The sequence below is a fragment of the Cinclus cinclus genome, chromosome 25 (assembly GCF_963662255.1).
Source record: "Cinclus cinclus chromosome 25, bCinCin1.1, whole genome shotgun sequence".
NCBI lineage: Eukaryota > Metazoa > Chordata > Aves > Passeriformes > Cinclidae > Cinclus > Cinclus cinclus.
Window position 1 is genome coordinate 4804778 of NC_085070.1, and position 16790 is coordinate 4821567.

Here is a 16790-nt window from a genome sequence, read left to right on the forward strand (position 1 = left end):
GTCCCAGCATCTGCTACCAGAGATCCCCGTCTGTCTGGTACAAGAAATCCTTGTCTGGTACAAGAAATCCTTGTCTGCCACCAGAGATCCCGAGAAAGGGCCATGGGAATGACTGTGCTTCTCCCAGTAACTCAGCACTATTGTCCCATCGAGCAGCTTTCTGCTCCTCTTATCTGCTATGGTTTCACTGTTTAACAAGACAATGTCAGAACAAATTTAGCCCTGAAGGTAGGGATTTGTACTCACTTTGATCAGGTTGCTGTGACTTTACAAGCTTACCCATGTTCCCTAAACTAGAGTGGCTGTTTGTGTGAAGGGGCCTTATGTAATCCACCTCAACTTTGTGTTGCTAAATGCCAGGGCTTAAAGGTCAGGACAAGGCTTCCAGGCTGTCCAAAAGATCAGTGGATCGTCTGGAATAACAAACTAAACCCTTATTTAGTGGTGATGTTCTCTTACAAGCTCATACATTTGAAAGACAAAACTCCTGCATTTGTTAAACCTGATGATGAGCTGAGATAGCCCCTGAATCTCCCAACTCTCTGGCCTGCAGTTTCAAGAACCACCAGCTGTTAAGACATTCCTGCTAAAAACTACCAGAGTTGCCACAGCATTACTTTGACATCACTTCTGGGATTAAAACAGAGAGCACAAAACGATGCACAAACACTGGTTGGGGAAGAAAACAGTCAGCAAAGAGCAGGTATGCAGAAAACAAGCAGCAATTTTGAGACATCTTTCACATGAATTATCGAAAGAGCCGCGGTCGCGTCTCACATGGCTCTGGACCAGAGCAGGGTCTCATATCTGGCTCTGGACCAGAGTAGGGCAACAGGTAAGAAATCAAAAGGACCCTGGGCAGAGCTGTGAGACGCAACGTTGGCTTTTAGAGCCGGCGCAGCCTTTGGAACGCTCCGGTCCTCTGCCGACAGCTGAGAAGGACTAGAATTGTTCTTCACTGCCTACCGACGGGCATGCCAATCCCGTAGCCCTTGGTGTCCAGAAGGCCCCCGACCTGCGTGAGGTTGCAATTGCGCTGCCGATAATACTCGTTCATGGTGGACTCCAGCAGGAAGGCGTAGTTGGAGTTCAGCACGCGCGCGATCCCTTCCTCCGTGCTCTTCACGAAGACGCTGGGCTGCTTGGAGTACATGTAGTTCCACATCCGCTGGTACGTCTGGTAGCGGGAGTTCTGCGGGGAGGAAAGAGGCAGCCACAGCTCAGAGAGGAGATTTGGGGTAAATTAGAGACCTAAAATTAACCCCCTCTTCCCCCCCCCGCCCCCCAAAATCAGGTGCCACTGCGGAAAGGCTGCAGTGGAGAGAAGAGTCAAATCAGATTTCGGATTCAGAAAGGATTTTGATGCCTCATCTTTGTTTATCTCAAAGAGGCTCAAGTATGCTGGGAGTTTGTTGGAAAAGCTGGGCCTGAAATGCCCCAGTTCCAACAGGGTCTGGCAAAACTCTTTGTGTCGATTCAATTTTAGAAAAAAAATTCATAAACTCAGTAAGCACATATCAAAAACACACAAAGAAAGATGAAATATCTCTTGCTTGGTTGATTGAAACCTCTGGGTGCTCCCTGCAGAGCTCACACTGTACTGACCATTCCTCAAACGTTGTTCCAACAGTTCTTCAGTGTCAGAGCCAGACTGCAGCACCCTGGGGAGATCACTGAGGGCTGGGGACAGCACAAAAGCTCTCTGGAGATTGTCGCTCACAAATTTTATTCAAAAAAATAATCCAGATTCGGTTCACCCCCTGTGAAGCAAGTTAAAGTGCTCACTGGAAAGAACTGGGGGGTTTTGCCATTGATTACAATAAACTAAAGCTCAGCCAGCCCCAAATCCTCGGAATTTGCTGGTGGCTGAACCGCCTTGGTCTGATGAAAAGAAAGCTGAGAATGATTAATTTCTCTTGCCTGTGCTGAGCAGAGAGTGAAACCTGCTAGCACCAAGACTGAATACAAACACACCCTGCTCTACACGAGGAGTTTCACACTGTCAAAGGCTCGTTTTCTGTGGCTGGCGAGCGATGCTGGAGAGCCTCAGGGAATCTGCTGCTGACCCAGTTCCTGTCCTCATCTGTCCAGCTCTGTCCTCTGGGGGCAGCCACTTGGGCCGGAGACAGATGAGCAGGGGGGGGGTTGGTCCCGATTCACTGCATTTTTAAACCTTCAACAGTGTGTCAGTGTCAGGGGAAGCACTGCCAGGACAAGGTGCCTCAGGAGGGGGCGAACGTTCCTTCATGCACCCAGGAAGGCAGGGGGAATGGAAGCAGTTATCCATCACTACTTTAACCTCCCCATCCTTACACCAGAGACAAGTGGATCCTAACACAGCTTAAAACACCACAAATGGTACAAAACCCTCTTTTCCTAATTTCCTCTCTGATTTCCTCACTGCCAGGCAGTGCAGAGACACAGCCAGGGGTTTAAACTTGAAAGCTTTCCTCAAGTGAGCCGTTCATATACAACCACCTCACTCACTTAGGCTCTGCTCAGCTCATTTTAGATGTAAAGTTTGGCTTAAGAGTAGCTCTTTTCCATACCCCTGAAGAGCATAAAGTTGGGCTGAAAAGCTCAGGCTGACTCCAGAGATTTCCCAGCCTTCCAAATTCAGTTCAGACTCAGAGTGGGGGGAAAGAGTGAGCACAAGCTTTCTCTCCTTTTGGAATTTCAACAAGTTATAAATAAATAAATAATCCTCAAGCAGTTCTTTGTTCATTCAGAGTGCTGCAGAAAAGATTCACTCATTTATTTCCCTTCTGAGCAGAGCAGGGAAGATAAAAATTAAATTGGGCTAAATGGCCCACATAACTTTGCATAGACTTGACTTATTTCAGTGCCACTGACCTCACACAGGCTCCAGCACTTTGACTTCTGCGAGCCTGACTAGGCTGTGCAAATGTTTCTTTGCTTATCTCATCTGAAAGACTCTCAAATAAAAGCTAAAACCATGTGGAGACCCCTGAAAATTTGACTTCCTTGTCAAATTCCCTTCTGTGTCCTCCACTATGGCTCTCCCACCATTCATCCCATCATCCCCACCCTGTGCAGGGATCTCTCCAGAGGGACACAGGCACAGAGGGCTGAGGGGACACCCAAATCTGACTGAGGGGTGCCCTGTGCGCCCCCTGCCCCCCAGGCAGCCAAGGAATGAGGTTTACTTGGAAGAAGGTCATGCTGGAGCCGCCGTGGATGGTGCCGTACTCGATGGTGGTCTGGTCAGCAAGGTCATCCACGGACTCGATGGGGACGTCCATCCTCTGCACGGTCAGGAACGCGGCCAGGTTGGCCGTGTAGGAGGAGATGATGATCAAGGTGAATGCCCACCTAGGGAGGGGGAAGAGAAGATGTGGTTTTGTCAGGAAACCTGCTCTCCATCCCCACCCTTTGCCTCTCAGAATCCCAGAATCGCCGAGGTTGCAAAATCCCTCTGAAATCATCGGTCCCCACCTTGTCACCCAGACAAGCGAGTGCCACATCCAGCCATCCTTGAACACCTCCACAAGCGTCCTGGGCAGCCCCTCCCAATGTCCCACAACCCTTTCCATGAAGAAATTCCTCCTCCACATCCACTTCTACCCAAAGGAACCTTCCTGAAAGGAAGGGCTGCTGTCCTTACCAGACTCCGCTGACGCAGCGCGTGGACAGAGCCTGGGGAGCAATGGTGGAGCCCTGCTGCATGAACCCCCCCACTGGGAACCACAGCGAGTTCCCCAGGGAGTACTGGTTCACCAGGAGGTTGCATCGACCTTGGGAGCAGGGGTGGGGGCTGTACCACTCGTATGGAGTCAGCCTGAAAGGACAAGAGATGGGGAGCTCAGGGAATGAGCTGGGAAATGGGACACTTAAAAAATAAATAAATAAAAACAGAAAAAGAGAGAAAAGCTGTGAAGCTCCAGCTCTCCTGGAGGCAGAGTTTTCTGAGGAGGAAATGCTTTGCTGTCAGTTGATGCCCAGGGCTCAGAGCTGTGTGAAACATTTGCTCTAAGACTCAGGAGCCAGGGGCTTTCTTGTAAAAATTTGCAAAAACTTTTGAGAGGCTCTGCTCTGGGCAGCTCTGCGTGCATCCTGCAGCCCTGTGTGCAGATTCACACCACAGCAGGAACTCCAGATGTGCACGGACTTGATGGGAAGTAGAAATCAAACATCTCTGGCTGTGCTCCCCGTTGGAGCACGAGCACCGTTCAAAAGCCAAGTGTGCGAGCCCTGACTGCATTAAACCATCAAGAAAAACTGTGTTAGTGCAAAGGGTTGCTCCGAGAAGGTCTGAGGTGGAGTTGGAAGCTGAGTGCTGGTTTTTCAAAGCATCCCATCCTTCAGGGACAGGACAGAGGTGGGGATGGGAAATATCTGACAGCCTGTCACTGATGTGACTGCACCTCTCTCTCTCTCTCTCTCTTTTACTGTTTCCAGTCCCCAGTTCCCTGGTTACTAAGAAAATCTGCTAATTCATGTGCTGCACTTCATCACATTACTCTAGCTAAGAAAGCTGGGGCCTGGGAGGGTCATTTTGGGGCTATTGCCAAAACAGCTGCAGGGCTGTGCCAGCTCACATTGTATTTAGCCAAAATGAAGGGTTTATTTTCATCCCTGCATCTCCTCTCTCACTGTGGTGCCAGGGTGGAGGAGGAGGTTATTTCCTGCAGACTTTCCATGGCGGATCAAGCAAAGCCCAGTGCTCTGGGGGAGTCTGCAGCTCACAGGGTCAAAAGCTCCTTCCTGCTGAGCAAGGCAGGGAGCAGAAAAGCCAAAGCTCCCTTTCCAGTGGGGAGCTTGGGTAAAGGCACCTTTTTGGAGGATCGTATTTAAAACATGAGGAAGGGGCTAAAGAGGCACCAGCTCTGCATAATTCAGTGGTTTCTCCAGACCTGTGTTTCTGAGGCTGTAACAGCATTCGAAGAATCCATTAAAGCCCTGTCAGGATGACAACTTCAGCCATGCTGAGGGAACGAGTGACAGCACAGTTCCAATTTGTGTAATGAGAGTTGGGCATTAAGGGGTCCCAAAAGAGCCATGGAGCAGTGTCTGGCACACAGTGGCAGGACACAGCTCCACTCTGCCTGCAGCAGCCCTCCCACAGGGATGTTGGGAGGGCAGGAGAGCTGCACTGGAGCCCAGACTGGAGCCTTGATGGGGGCCATGCTGCAGGCGAGCGCTCAATGAGGGATTTTAAGGCTGATTTAAATTAGTCATAGGGGAATGGAGCTGAGAGCTGCCAAGCGAGGCTCTGCACATCAGCTGCTCAAAGATATTCATGAACTTTCTTTTCCTCCACAAACTGGGTTGCACAGGGCCAAGGGAGCCAGACGTCACTCATGGAATTTGTGTTGACACCTCGGAATGGATTTGCAGGTTCCTAACAGCCTCCAACTTCCCTGCTTGGGACAAGGGGCAAAAAAACAAACAAAAAAACATCAGCAGGGAGCATTCAAACAGCACCAAAACCTTCTCCAAAACCTTCTCCCTCCCAGCTCTGGGCACCAGTGTGGCCAAACACACCCTGAACCAGAGCACGATGTCCATCCCAGCGTGGGGACACAGTGACAAACCTCAGTTCCCAGCTGGCAGAGGGATGGGACGCTTCTTGCCAGCCCATCCCGGTGAGCTGGGGGGCAGAGGATGTCCCCGTGTCCCCCTGGGCGTCCCCTCTCCACGGGTCTGAGAGTGACACTAGGTGGCACCGCGAGGAAGGGAAAGGCACCGCGACATTACCGAGCCACCAGGAACAGGACACAGCTGACAGCCAGGTAGGCGAGCAGCATGAAGAGCCAGACGCCGGGAGAGAAGGGATCCAGGAAGGAGAAATAGCCGGGTCTGCGTCCCTGGGGATGGAAAAGCAAAAGAGGGGTTCGAGCTGGTTGGTTTTGGAGAGGTGAAAATTCCAAAGTTCTGGAAGGGCACGAGGGAACGCACCTGACCTGATGGCACAGCAGCAGGGAAATGGATAAATGGGAGAAGGGGGATAAATGGGATAAAGGGGATTGATAGGAGAAAGGAAAATAAATGGGGTAAAGGGCATTGATAGGGGAAAGTGAAACAAATGGGAGAAGGGGGATAAACAGGAGAAAGGGAAATAAATGGGAGAAGGGAATAAATGGGAAGAAGGGAAATAAAGAGGAGAAGGGGGAATAAAGAGGAGAAGGGGGGGAAATGGGAGAAATGGGATAAATGGGACAAAGGGGATAAACAGGAGAAGGGGGATAAATGGGAAGAAGAGGATAAGTGGGAAGAAGGGAATAAAGAGAAGAAAGGGGAATAAAAAGGAGAAGGGGATAAATGGGAGAAAGGGGGATAAAAAGGAGAAGGGGAATTAAATAGGAGAAAGGGATAAACCAGGCTTTGGAACAGCCTTGCAGGACAAACAAGTGACAGCAACCCAACAAATGACCGAGTCCTGCAGCATCTCCCCACTGGATTCATCCCCTAAATCTGTTTTTTCCCCCATTTTTATTCCTCCAGGCAAAGAAAAAGGTGAATTGAGAGAGAAAAAAATGAAGGAATCAAAGTGTTCTGCCCCCTCCCTAGCAGGGTCTGCTGCACCCTCACCCTTGAGGGGGGTACCCCCATCCTTGACCCCCCACACTTAACTGGGCAGAAATGAGCTGACCTCACAGGGTGGGAAATATATTTGTGAATAAAAAGAAAAAGAAAAAAAAAAAGAGATGTTTTCAAAACTTTTTTTTCCTCCCTGGCCTTGGAATGTTTGTTCTTTTATAAAAACCCCAATAAAATTATTATTTTATCTCAGGGAACGGGATATTTTTATCTCCAGGATGCGTCAGAATTTCCTGCTTTTTTTCCTCAGCAAATCGCCTTTCCTTGAAAAAAAATAAGGCTTCATTGCTAGGAAAAACAGGTTGATCTTCTCCCAGAGCATTTTAAACTTTCACAAGGATTCTGCCACCACCAGAAAATTGTCAAACGTCACAAAATTTGTGCAGAGGGGGAGATTGATTTTTTGGAGAAGTTTCTCAAAAGCCAAACACTTCCCATTTTAAGCAGATTTCTCCTGTCACCACCAGCTCTGTGGATGCAGCTCCCCTGAAAGCAAAGAGCAGCTCAAGCACATCCAAGTTACCACAGGGACAAGGGACATGACCCCCTGGCTCACAGAATTCTATATTTTCTGTCCCAAAACACAAATTCAGACCTGGCATCCCTAAAACAGCTCCACAGCTTCCCCAAGCACCTGTAACTGGGAAGCTTCCCACGAGTCAGAGCTTTGCAAAGCCTTTTTTTTTTTTTCCCCAGACTCAGACCAGCATTTTAAATTCCATTTCCATCCAAACCTCACTGTTTTACTACTGAATGTTATGCAAAACCTGAATTTCACAAGGTCTCAGCAGTTCTCCTGGAGACTTGAGCTGTTGCTAGAAAAGGCAACAGTTGTTGAACAAAAATCTTCCTCTGCTAAAAATATCCAGGAGCCTGTGAAATCCTCAGCTCCAGTGACCATCTGGGAACCTGTGAAGTGTCAGGAACCTTCCCCAGCAAATCCTGCATGAAGGAAAAACCCAGCACACCACAACAACCTGTGCCTGTATCCTTCAGGACAAGATTTTGGGATTGGCACTGTCCCTGCCTGTGGTGGGAGGGTTGGAACTAAAGGGTCTTCGAGGTCCCTTCCAAGCCAAACCATCCTGGGATGAGCATTTTTAGAGAATCTGTCTTGTTAAGGCTTTTAGCAAATGGATGAGTTGAGGACCAGTGGTTTGACATCCCTTCTGAGATTAAGAGAATTCCCAAGGAAAAGTTCAGGTTCTCAGATTAATTTTAAGTCAATTCCCAGGGAGAAGCTCAGATTCTCCTGGGTTCAGTTCCAGAGTCTGTCTTTAAGGCAATGTCTCTGTCCTGTTCCAGGTTATCTCCTATAAACAGGTGAGGTACAAACACTGGAAGACACCACATTCTTTGTGTCCTTTCCCAATTTTCTGGTCACTTGCTGCTGTGTTCTGGTTTTCCAAGCCAGGCATTTTCAGAGCCACAGAAACTGCAGGAAGCTGCACCCCCAGCATCCCGAGGGACCCACATTTCCAAGAACCCTTTGAGAACCCTTTGCTCACTCTACTGGAGCTCCTCTCCCTAATCCAGGGAGGCCAGAGCACCTCCCAGCCCTGCAGGTGTCACGGTGTGCTCCCTCTGCCCTTCTAGTGATCCCATCCAGAGGCTCTACACCAAAGGTGACACTGCCAGAGGGTGCCACTGCCAAAGGTCTTCCCTTCATGGCTCTCCTGGATGCCCCTCAAACACTTCTTCCTCAGGAGCTAAACTGGCTCAATAACTCTCGATTCCTCCAGGTGTTTGCACACTCAAGGATGAAATGAGGCTATGGGGATGCAGCAAGGTGTGAAGGGCACAGGCTGCTGAGCAAGCTGGAGCTCCTGGAGCACCTCATTCCAGGATCATTCCAGGGAATGTTCCTCCCTGGCATCCCAGAACTCCCAGGGCCTGGCAGAGCCTTGGCTGAGCCTTCCCTTGCGAGATGACAAAGTGACAAAGTTCCTTTCTGCAATTAAAGCCTTGATGTCTTCTTTATATTTCTGGGGCAGTTTGTCAATAAATTACTCTCATTAAGGAAATTGCGTTGGAAGCTTTAAGTCTCCAGCTTGGCAATGAATCTCTCCTGTGACTTTACAGTTGTAGTAGTTCTGGTTCTTTTCAGCTCCAGTCATTTCCAGGCTGCTGGGACATATTCTTTTCATTCACAGTTGTGGGTAAGAATAAAGATATTCTGTTCCCACGGAGGGCACAAACTCTCTCTTATCTGTCTGTTTTGAAGATGGGAATGACAATATCTGGAGTCTGTCAGATATTTTTAGGCAGTCCCAATAGAGCTTTGTTAATTGGAAGAGCTATTTTTCCTGGAATAGATATGTTCAAAATGTCCAATAATTGATGAAGGCCTCCTGCAAATCCTCAGATGGAAGTGGGAGAGATTAATTTGCCCTCCTCCTAAGTTGTTCTTGGAAATCTTCCTTTTTGCAGCCAGTGAGCAGCAGTTTCTGGGAAGATGCTGGTGACTGAAGAGCTTGGGCAAGGGGGACGTTTGGGAAGGACAGGACAGCCCTGGATTTGTTGTTTGCAGCACTCTCAGCCCTGCGCACGCAGAGTCTGGAGTGACCCCAGTCAGCCCCATCCACGTCATTTCTCACAAGTGCTTTTCCTAAAAAAGGAGGGGAGAGAACTCTCTTCTGCCTCTGGAAGTCAGAGGGAAAGCAAGAAAACTCAGCCTGAGAGGCAGAAATGTTGATGTGTGCTCAGTACAGCTGCAGGGCACATCCCAGGATAACCACGTCAGCTCCAGGGGCAGATGCAGATCCCTCCTTTTCCTCTGGAGTCAATAAAAGCCCTGCACAGGCTGCTCTGAATCTTGAGCCTGATTTGGAGTGGCCACATGGTTCATAACCAGCAAATGCATTCCATGGTCCTGGGGCCAGCAGTTGCCCCCACCCTGCTCTGGTGGGGAGGGATTCCTGCTGGCAGAGCTGTCAGGAGGGGGCTCAGCTCCTCTCAGCCCCTCCCAAGCCTCCTCTGGCTGGAATGAAGGAGCTTTTCTGTCCATCCTTACCATTTTGTGTCCTCTGCAGCAATCAAGTCAAAACACTTTAAGCTTCAGCTCACTTGGTCTAAACTCAGTTATTGCCGTGCACTTTCCCAACCTCATTTTGAAGGCAAGGACTTTCAGGACTGAGGAGGCAGAATCACCTCTAGTCCCTCGTTCCCTGCCACACAGACAGGATGTGAGCAAAGATGTGTAGGACACAAATAATCCTGATTTACCCCTCCCTGCAGAAACAACCCTGGGCACCTGATTCCAGTCCCCTGCCAAACCCAGGGACTGCTCAGGGCTCCTCATCCACCTCCTGCCATCCCCACATCCCCCTGACTGGGCAGAATGGGCACCTAATAAAACCAACCAAGCCTGTTCTCTCAGCAGCCTGTGAGTCAGGGAGCCTGTTAGAGCTCCTGTGTCAGAAATCCAGCCTTGATTGTATCACAAGCAGTGAAATTGAGAAAAATGACAGCCCTGGTTAAAGCTGCCATATTTGGTTATGTGTGATAAGAGGCACAGGCTCTGTGGTGGCTGGGTTGGCGGCGTGGGGAGGAGAAAGGGGTGAGAAATCACTTGCCACTGGAGCTACATGGAAATTAAAATAAAATGTCATCGCATTCAGAGGAGCCCAGGGCGTGGAGACAACTCCTCACTCAGGAAGAGGCTCATTTGTGGTTATTTATTAGGCTCCATCTCATCTGAGCCGTGATTAACAGACGTCAGCTGCAATTTTTGACATTGCAGAGGTGGTTTTTGGGGTGGGGACAAGAAGGCTGTGGGGCTGCTCTGCAAGCCACATCCTTAAAGGAAAACCAGAACTGCCTGGTTTAACAAATATTTACCAGTTTGAGAAGTTAAATTGCTACACAGCTCTCAGGAACGTTTCTCAAGCTGAGCAGGAAAGGTCTGGAGGAAGAGTTGCCAAGGGTTGGAGAGGGAATGGGGGGGGCTCTGAGCTTACCTGTGGGGATCCCCCCTGTCCTGGGGAGGGCAGGAGCCCTGGCTGCCCCTCCACCACTCCTCACATCCCCAGTGCAGCCAACTGGGGCTCACTGTGGGGTGACCTCACCTGGGAGATGTCTTTGCAGCCCTGCCTGGTTCCCTGGGCAGCTCCTGTGCTCGGATCCCAGCCAGGTCCTTCACGGAGCAGCTGAAACCCTGCTGACAGCAGGGGGACAATTCCCAACCCCTCTGGAGTCTGTAATTATGAATCCTGCTCCGTTTGGTGGATGTCTCAAGGGCAGGCTGGGCTGTGCTCCTCTGGTGGCAGCAGATGCTCCCTGCCCCGAGGAACTTCCACCCCAAACAGAAGTGTCAGACAATCCTGCAGAGCTCCTCAGAGCAAATCCTCTGATGAGCAGGCCCCGTGCAAAGCCTGCACCAGCATTCCTGCCTTTCCTCTGGAGGGAGGAATGCTGCTCGGGGACTGCTGCTCACAGAATTGCTGAAGATTCTGGTGCAAATCTGAGGCAAGACATGCCCAGAATGGTTTGGGTTGGAAGGCACCTTAAAGATCATCTTGTTCCAACCCTTTTTCACAGGAAGGGATAATTTTCACTACCCCAGGTGGCTCAGAGCTCCAGCCCACCTGGCCTTGGATGCTTCCAGGGATGGGGCAGCCACAGCTTCTCCAGGAAATCTATTCCAGGGCGTCCCCACCCTCACAGGGAAGAATTCCTTTCTAATATAACACACTATTTAATCACCAAATCTGATTTTATTCCTAGGAGACACGGGCAGAAAAAGGTCCTGGCTCCACAAGGCTGATGTGAAAACCCAAAAAACCCAACAGTGGTGGGAAGGGACAACTCCATTTGACTTCCAGGAGGTGGAAGAATCAACCAGCCTTTATTTTTTTATTATTTTTTTATTTTTGTGATCAGTTAAATCATCGATCCTAAATTCCGCACATACCAGAGGAAGCAGAATTTTAACTAGATTTTAATTACTTGTTTGCTCTTGGCAGGAGCCACTCAGCACAGAGATAGATGCGTGAATTTGTTTCTGTTCATCCCCAACACTGCATCCTTAACAGCCTCCCGGGTGGAGAGGGGGCTGGGAGAGGCAGCTTGAATGTTTTTTTGGTTTTTTTGGCTGCTATTGTTGGGCTGACAGAAACCAAGGCACTGTCACTCACATCACACTCGACACCGTGCAAAGAGCCTTTCCAAAATGCAGATTGGGAAGTACAAGGCTGCAGAAAGAGCTCTCCTCCTGTGACACCGGGAATTTGGGAGTAACTGGGGGAAATCTAGCCTCTCCTGAGCTTCAGGGAGAAGGTAGAACAATGGAGGATGCAAATCAAAGAGGATTTATGGGAATTTAAGACGAGTTTGGCTAAGCAAAGACACAACACCACGTACATGCTTGCACACACAAATCCCTAGGGAATATTCCCTGTTGTTTTGGCACAGAAAAAAATTTTGCCCTACTCCTGGAAGTGTCCAGGAGTGGACAGGGCTTGGAACAACCTGGGATAGGGAATGTGTCCCTGCCCATGGCAGGGGGTGGGATGGGATGAACTGAGGTGCTCTCAACCCAAACTGTTCCAGGATCCTGTGACTCTACAACTGTGCTGAGAGCACCCCCTGAGATTAAGGAGCTTTCCTTGGGCTGCAGGGGCTGCTGCTCCTCAGGGTGAGCAAATGAAGAGGGCTGAGAGCAGAGAGGCAGAGCCTGGGCAGGGCTGTGAGCTCAGCCTGGAACCCTGCCTGCCCCAGGAGGGACATTTTCCCCTGGGGTTAGGAAAGCTGAGGGCTGATGAGCCTGTAGAGCATTTCCAGGGGCTCACAGCAAAGAAAGCAATCCAGGATTCCTTCCTGATGTGATTCTCAGGTGGGGGAAGGCATCAAGAGGGCAAAGCTGAGATCAGGAACGGCCCCAACACCAGCAAGGCTCACCCACAGATATCCCAGCTCAGCCTCCCCGCCAGTCTCACCACTAAATCCGACTGGATTGTGACTCCAAGCCAAGTTTCTGCAATTGTGGGGGCCCCCAGCCATGCTGCTGCACCCCTCCAGCCAAGCCTGCCCTCAGCACACCTTAAAGCCACTTGAAGCCATTCTAAAACTGTCCTGCAGCCCCCACCATACCAAAAAAACCCATCATGTGCCCTGGGAGGATGGGGGAGAGAAGCCAAAGGGCTGGGGGTTGAATAGGAATGGAATTCACCAATCCTGACACACAGCAGAGAGACAGAGAAAAGCAGGAAATAAAGGTCGAGCACATTTGCGTTTAAATGAGAAACCAAAATATTTTTATGAGTCGTTCATTATTCTCCTCTAACCAGGCAGGTTTGCATGTAAATAATGGAGGGACATAAATGGCTCTAAAATCAGGCTCTTACCATGTGAACTCGGTAGAGAATGCTAATTCCCAGAGTCATGAAGGGCTTGGAGAAATCAATCACCTTCTCCCGCTCCGCCGTGATCGTCAGCCCTGCCACGGCCAGATCAGCTTTCTGGGGAGGAGGGATAATGGGAAAGGTCAGAATCCTGGGAAAGCAGAAACCTGGGGCACACAGGACACCTGCTCCTGCAGAGGGGATGTCCAACCTTTTGGAAACAGCAGGAGTTTTGCATCCACTGGTTCCCACATCCCTCTGCCTGGGCAGGTTTCACACAAGCCCTGCTCAAATGCACCTCAAAGTTCAGCTCACTCCGTGCTCTGGAGCATTCTCCCCATTTTCCATCCTTTTCCCCATTTTCCATCCTTTTCCCCATTTTCCATCCCTTTCCCCATTTTTCCTTCCCTTTCCCCGATTTCCATCCCTTTCCCCGATTTCCATCCCTTTCCCCAATTTCCATCCCTTTCCCTATTTTTCCTTCCCTTTCAGGCTGGAGAAGCTCCTTCCCCTGAGTGCTCGCATCCTGGCTGCCATTCTTATTCACTGGGTGCATTAAAAGCTGGAGCCATAAACCAATAAATATTATATTAATCTGTAGAAAATACAACCTCCCCATTCCCTTTTGAACACAGCTGTCCCTTCTGGTACAAACAATCACCACAGGTAGGTGACAAAGCAGCACCCTCAACCCTGAGCCATGGAGTTCACAAACTTGCCAAACCCAGACCTCCAGATCAGTCTCCAAATTAAAAAAAAAAAAAAAGAAAAATTCAGAGGACTGGCATTAAAATGTGCAGATCAACTTGCGAAGCAAATGAGATTAGGGGGGAAAAAATAAAAATAACTTCTTCCTATGTTAATACCCTTGTAATATAGATAAGGGATTTGAATTTTAAATATTATTTTTATTACTTTAGCTCTTTTAATGTCTGTAATTGCTTTCTGTAAAAATGAAACCTCCACTCCCTTATCCATTTGTTTCTCTGCTTTGCAGGAAGATGATTATGCATGTGGAAAAAGAGAAGATGGGGGAGAAAGAAAAGCTGTTTGTACTTTTTGTCCCTAAATTTGACAAGGTCTGTGCAGATGCCGAGGCACCGCCAGGTCCTTGTGGAGGTGCTGGGGCTGCAAGAAGGAGGAGCAGCACTGCTGGAACCAGGAGAGGGAAAAGAAAGGGAAGGTGACCCACGAGCCCAGGAAGGGGTCATGGGGAAGGTGACACTTCCCAGGCCATGCAGAACTGCTTGGACATGCTCAGTGCAGGTTTTTGCAATTGTTTCCAAGCAGCTCTTACAGATTCCTAAGAGGTTCAGGCTGGAATGAATTATGAGCTGAGAACTTCTGCATAAGCAGACATTTACCCACAGGCTTTTTAAAAGACACCAATAATCCCAACGTGGTGTGTGAGCAGTTGAGCCCTGTTTAAACAGCAGCAGATTACTCAAATGGGACCAGTTCATCTCTGGAACGTGGCATGTGGAGAATTTTATCTACAAGGAAAACCTCAAGTTTCCCAAACTTTTCTTGTCTCTACTTTAAAAGGTTTGTAGGTGCCATTGTCCTGGGGAGAGCTCTCCCAGCAAAGCCCCTGGTGAAGACACAGCTTCGTCTGACAGTGGAATTCTTCTCCCAGTTCTCCAAACTAAACACAGCTCAACCAGCAAAGTCACAGACTAAAACAGAGTCATGGCAAAAAAAGGTTTCATGCCAAAGCTTTCAGGAAATTTCCATCCCTATCCAGGGGCAAATATAAAGGTGCTCAGGAAAGGAGCAGCAGCATCCCCAGGTTTGTCCAGCTTTGACAATTCTCTGCCCATTCTCTGGGGAAAAACAACATCTTGGTTGTTCCCTGATCATCTTGGTGTTGTTGAATCATCAGCAGCACCTGGAAATGTTCTCCCCTACACAAAATACTGTGCAAATCCATCCCCTCCCTTTGTCCCCAGAGCAGAGACACAGCACAGCCTTCCCTGAGCACTCAGATTTTTGTGCCCAGCTCCCTTCTCTCATCTCCAGAGGGTTCTGCCATTCCATCAGAGCTATTTCTTTCTGCTCATTCCCTGCTAACTTCGCAGCACTTTTACCACCTCAGAGGTGCAGAACTTTCTGCAGCAGAGCTCCAGCTCCTCATCACTCTTTCTCTCTGCAGGCTCAGTCATGCAAGTTAAGAGCTGATCTCTGATAGCAGGAAACTTTGATCTGGGAATGGCATGCAAAGAATTCTCTGCCTGAATTTCATCCATTTCATGCTTTCAACTCTTCCTGACAAAACTTCTTGTGATTCACTGAGCTCAGTGGAGCTCTGCAAACCTGTATTCTCTCCAGCCTCCCCCACCTGAGCACAGGTAGATGTTGGGATTTTATGGGCTAAGGGATGCCCTGGGGGAGGAGAAATGGATTTTGCCTTGTGCCCCTGCACTCTGTCCACATCTGGGCTCTGGGGAGAGGGAGAAACAGGAGGCAAAGGATGAGGGGAAGAGGGCTTGGTTTTCATCCTGCCAGCACACTTGCAGCTATAAATGTCGGCATGAAATAGGCTTAGAAAAAGACCTAGAGCTTTTTGGGAGTGGAGACAGCCACTTCTCTTGACAAAACACCACCCAAACAAGGCCAGCCCCTCGCTAGGTGAGAGGAAACCCAGGTGGGCTGGAGTGCAAGACGAAAGCTGCCACCACCACTACCCTACCTGGCATTCCCGTGGGCTCTGCCTGCATCAGGGCTCTGGAAAGGACATTAAACACGGGGGCTGAGCCGGGCTCCCGAGGAGAAACAACAATTAAGCATCCTTCAGGAGCAAATTGCAGGGACTGCCAGTCCAGGGGCGGCATCCGCCCCCTCGCAGCGGGCTCTGACAGGGCTCAGCTCGGTGCTAATGGTGATGAATGGGCCCTGACGTCAGCCCCAGCTCGGAGAGGATCCCAGCGAAGCTTCCCACGGCATGGGATGGCAAAAAGCAGCCGGGAGAACAGCCCAGCTCCGGCCCCACAGAGACCCCCATCCCTCTGCCAGGCTGCGGACACAGCGCAGGGAGAAGGTGCCAGCGGAGCCAGGCTCGGGGTTGGGGCTGGGGCTGTGCAAACACCTGGAAAAAAAGCCAGGACAGCTCTGGGAGAACAGAGCTGGCATCTTCCAGGAGCAGGAGTCCCTCGCTTGAGCAGCTCCTTGGATCCTTCATCTCCTGGGTGCTTGGTTGTCACCAGTGCTGCCCACAGAGCCCCGACAGCACGACCAGGGGCAGCAAACCCTTTTTCAACGCTGTGCCTTGTGCTCAAAAAAGCCTCCCAGAAAGGTGAAACAGCTGCTCAAGCTTCAGGACTCACCTTCAGCACCAGCACTGGGGGGCTGCCCCAGTGGAAAGCCACGCAGCTGGAGGTGACCCTGCTCTCTGCAGGATGATCTCCACAGGTTTTCTGCTGTTCCACGCAGCTCCGTGATGCTCAGATGCCTATTCTTGCATTTAAAGGCAGGAGGGTCACTCCAAACAGGTGTTTGGGGTTGTTTTAAGGACAAGCACGAGTTCTGCCGTATCACAAGTGACAGCCTGAAAACCCTGGAGGCTGCAGCTGTCCCTGCAAGCCACAGCCTGGCTGGGGTGACCAGCACTCAGTGCAGGTGCCAGCCTCCAGTCTGCCCTCGCCCATCTCTCTTCACCTGGCCTCTCTGTGTGGGCCAAAGCCTGTGCCAGGTGTTCACCCTGCCCGTGGCAAAGCCAGCTGAGGTGAAGCAGCAGGAACGGGGACCAAAGCACGCAGGGACAGCAGTGAGACCAGCCCAGCTCACAGCGCCCTCCCCAGCCTGTGTTTGATTTTCCAGCAGTGCTTTGCAGAGCCCTCTGCCCGTCCCCTCGCCGTGTCTGCACTGCCACCCACAGCCCCTCACCTGCCA

General features: G+C 50.2%; 1 protein-coding gene across 2 annotated transcripts in view; it reads right to left on the bottom strand.

Moving 5' to 3' along the window:
• The window catches only part of GRIK4 (glutamate ionotropic receptor kainate type subunit 4), a 114190-nt gene that overhangs the window by 4275 nt on the left and 93125 nt on the right, over positions 1–16790 (bottom strand). For both annotated transcript variants that reach the window (XM_062508816.1, XM_062508817.1), the window contains exons 12-16: positions 12906–13019; positions 5719–5828; positions 3626–3799; positions 3168–3333; positions 967–1192 (exon numbers count right to left, since the gene is read on the bottom strand). In XM_062508816.1, the coding sequence (XP_062364800.1) occupies positions 967–1192; positions 3168–3333; positions 3626–3799; positions 5719–5828; positions 12906–13019 (790 nt within the window). The remainder of the gene's footprint in view (positions 1–966; positions 1193–3167; positions 3334–3625; positions 3800–5718; positions 5829–12905; positions 13020–16790) is intronic.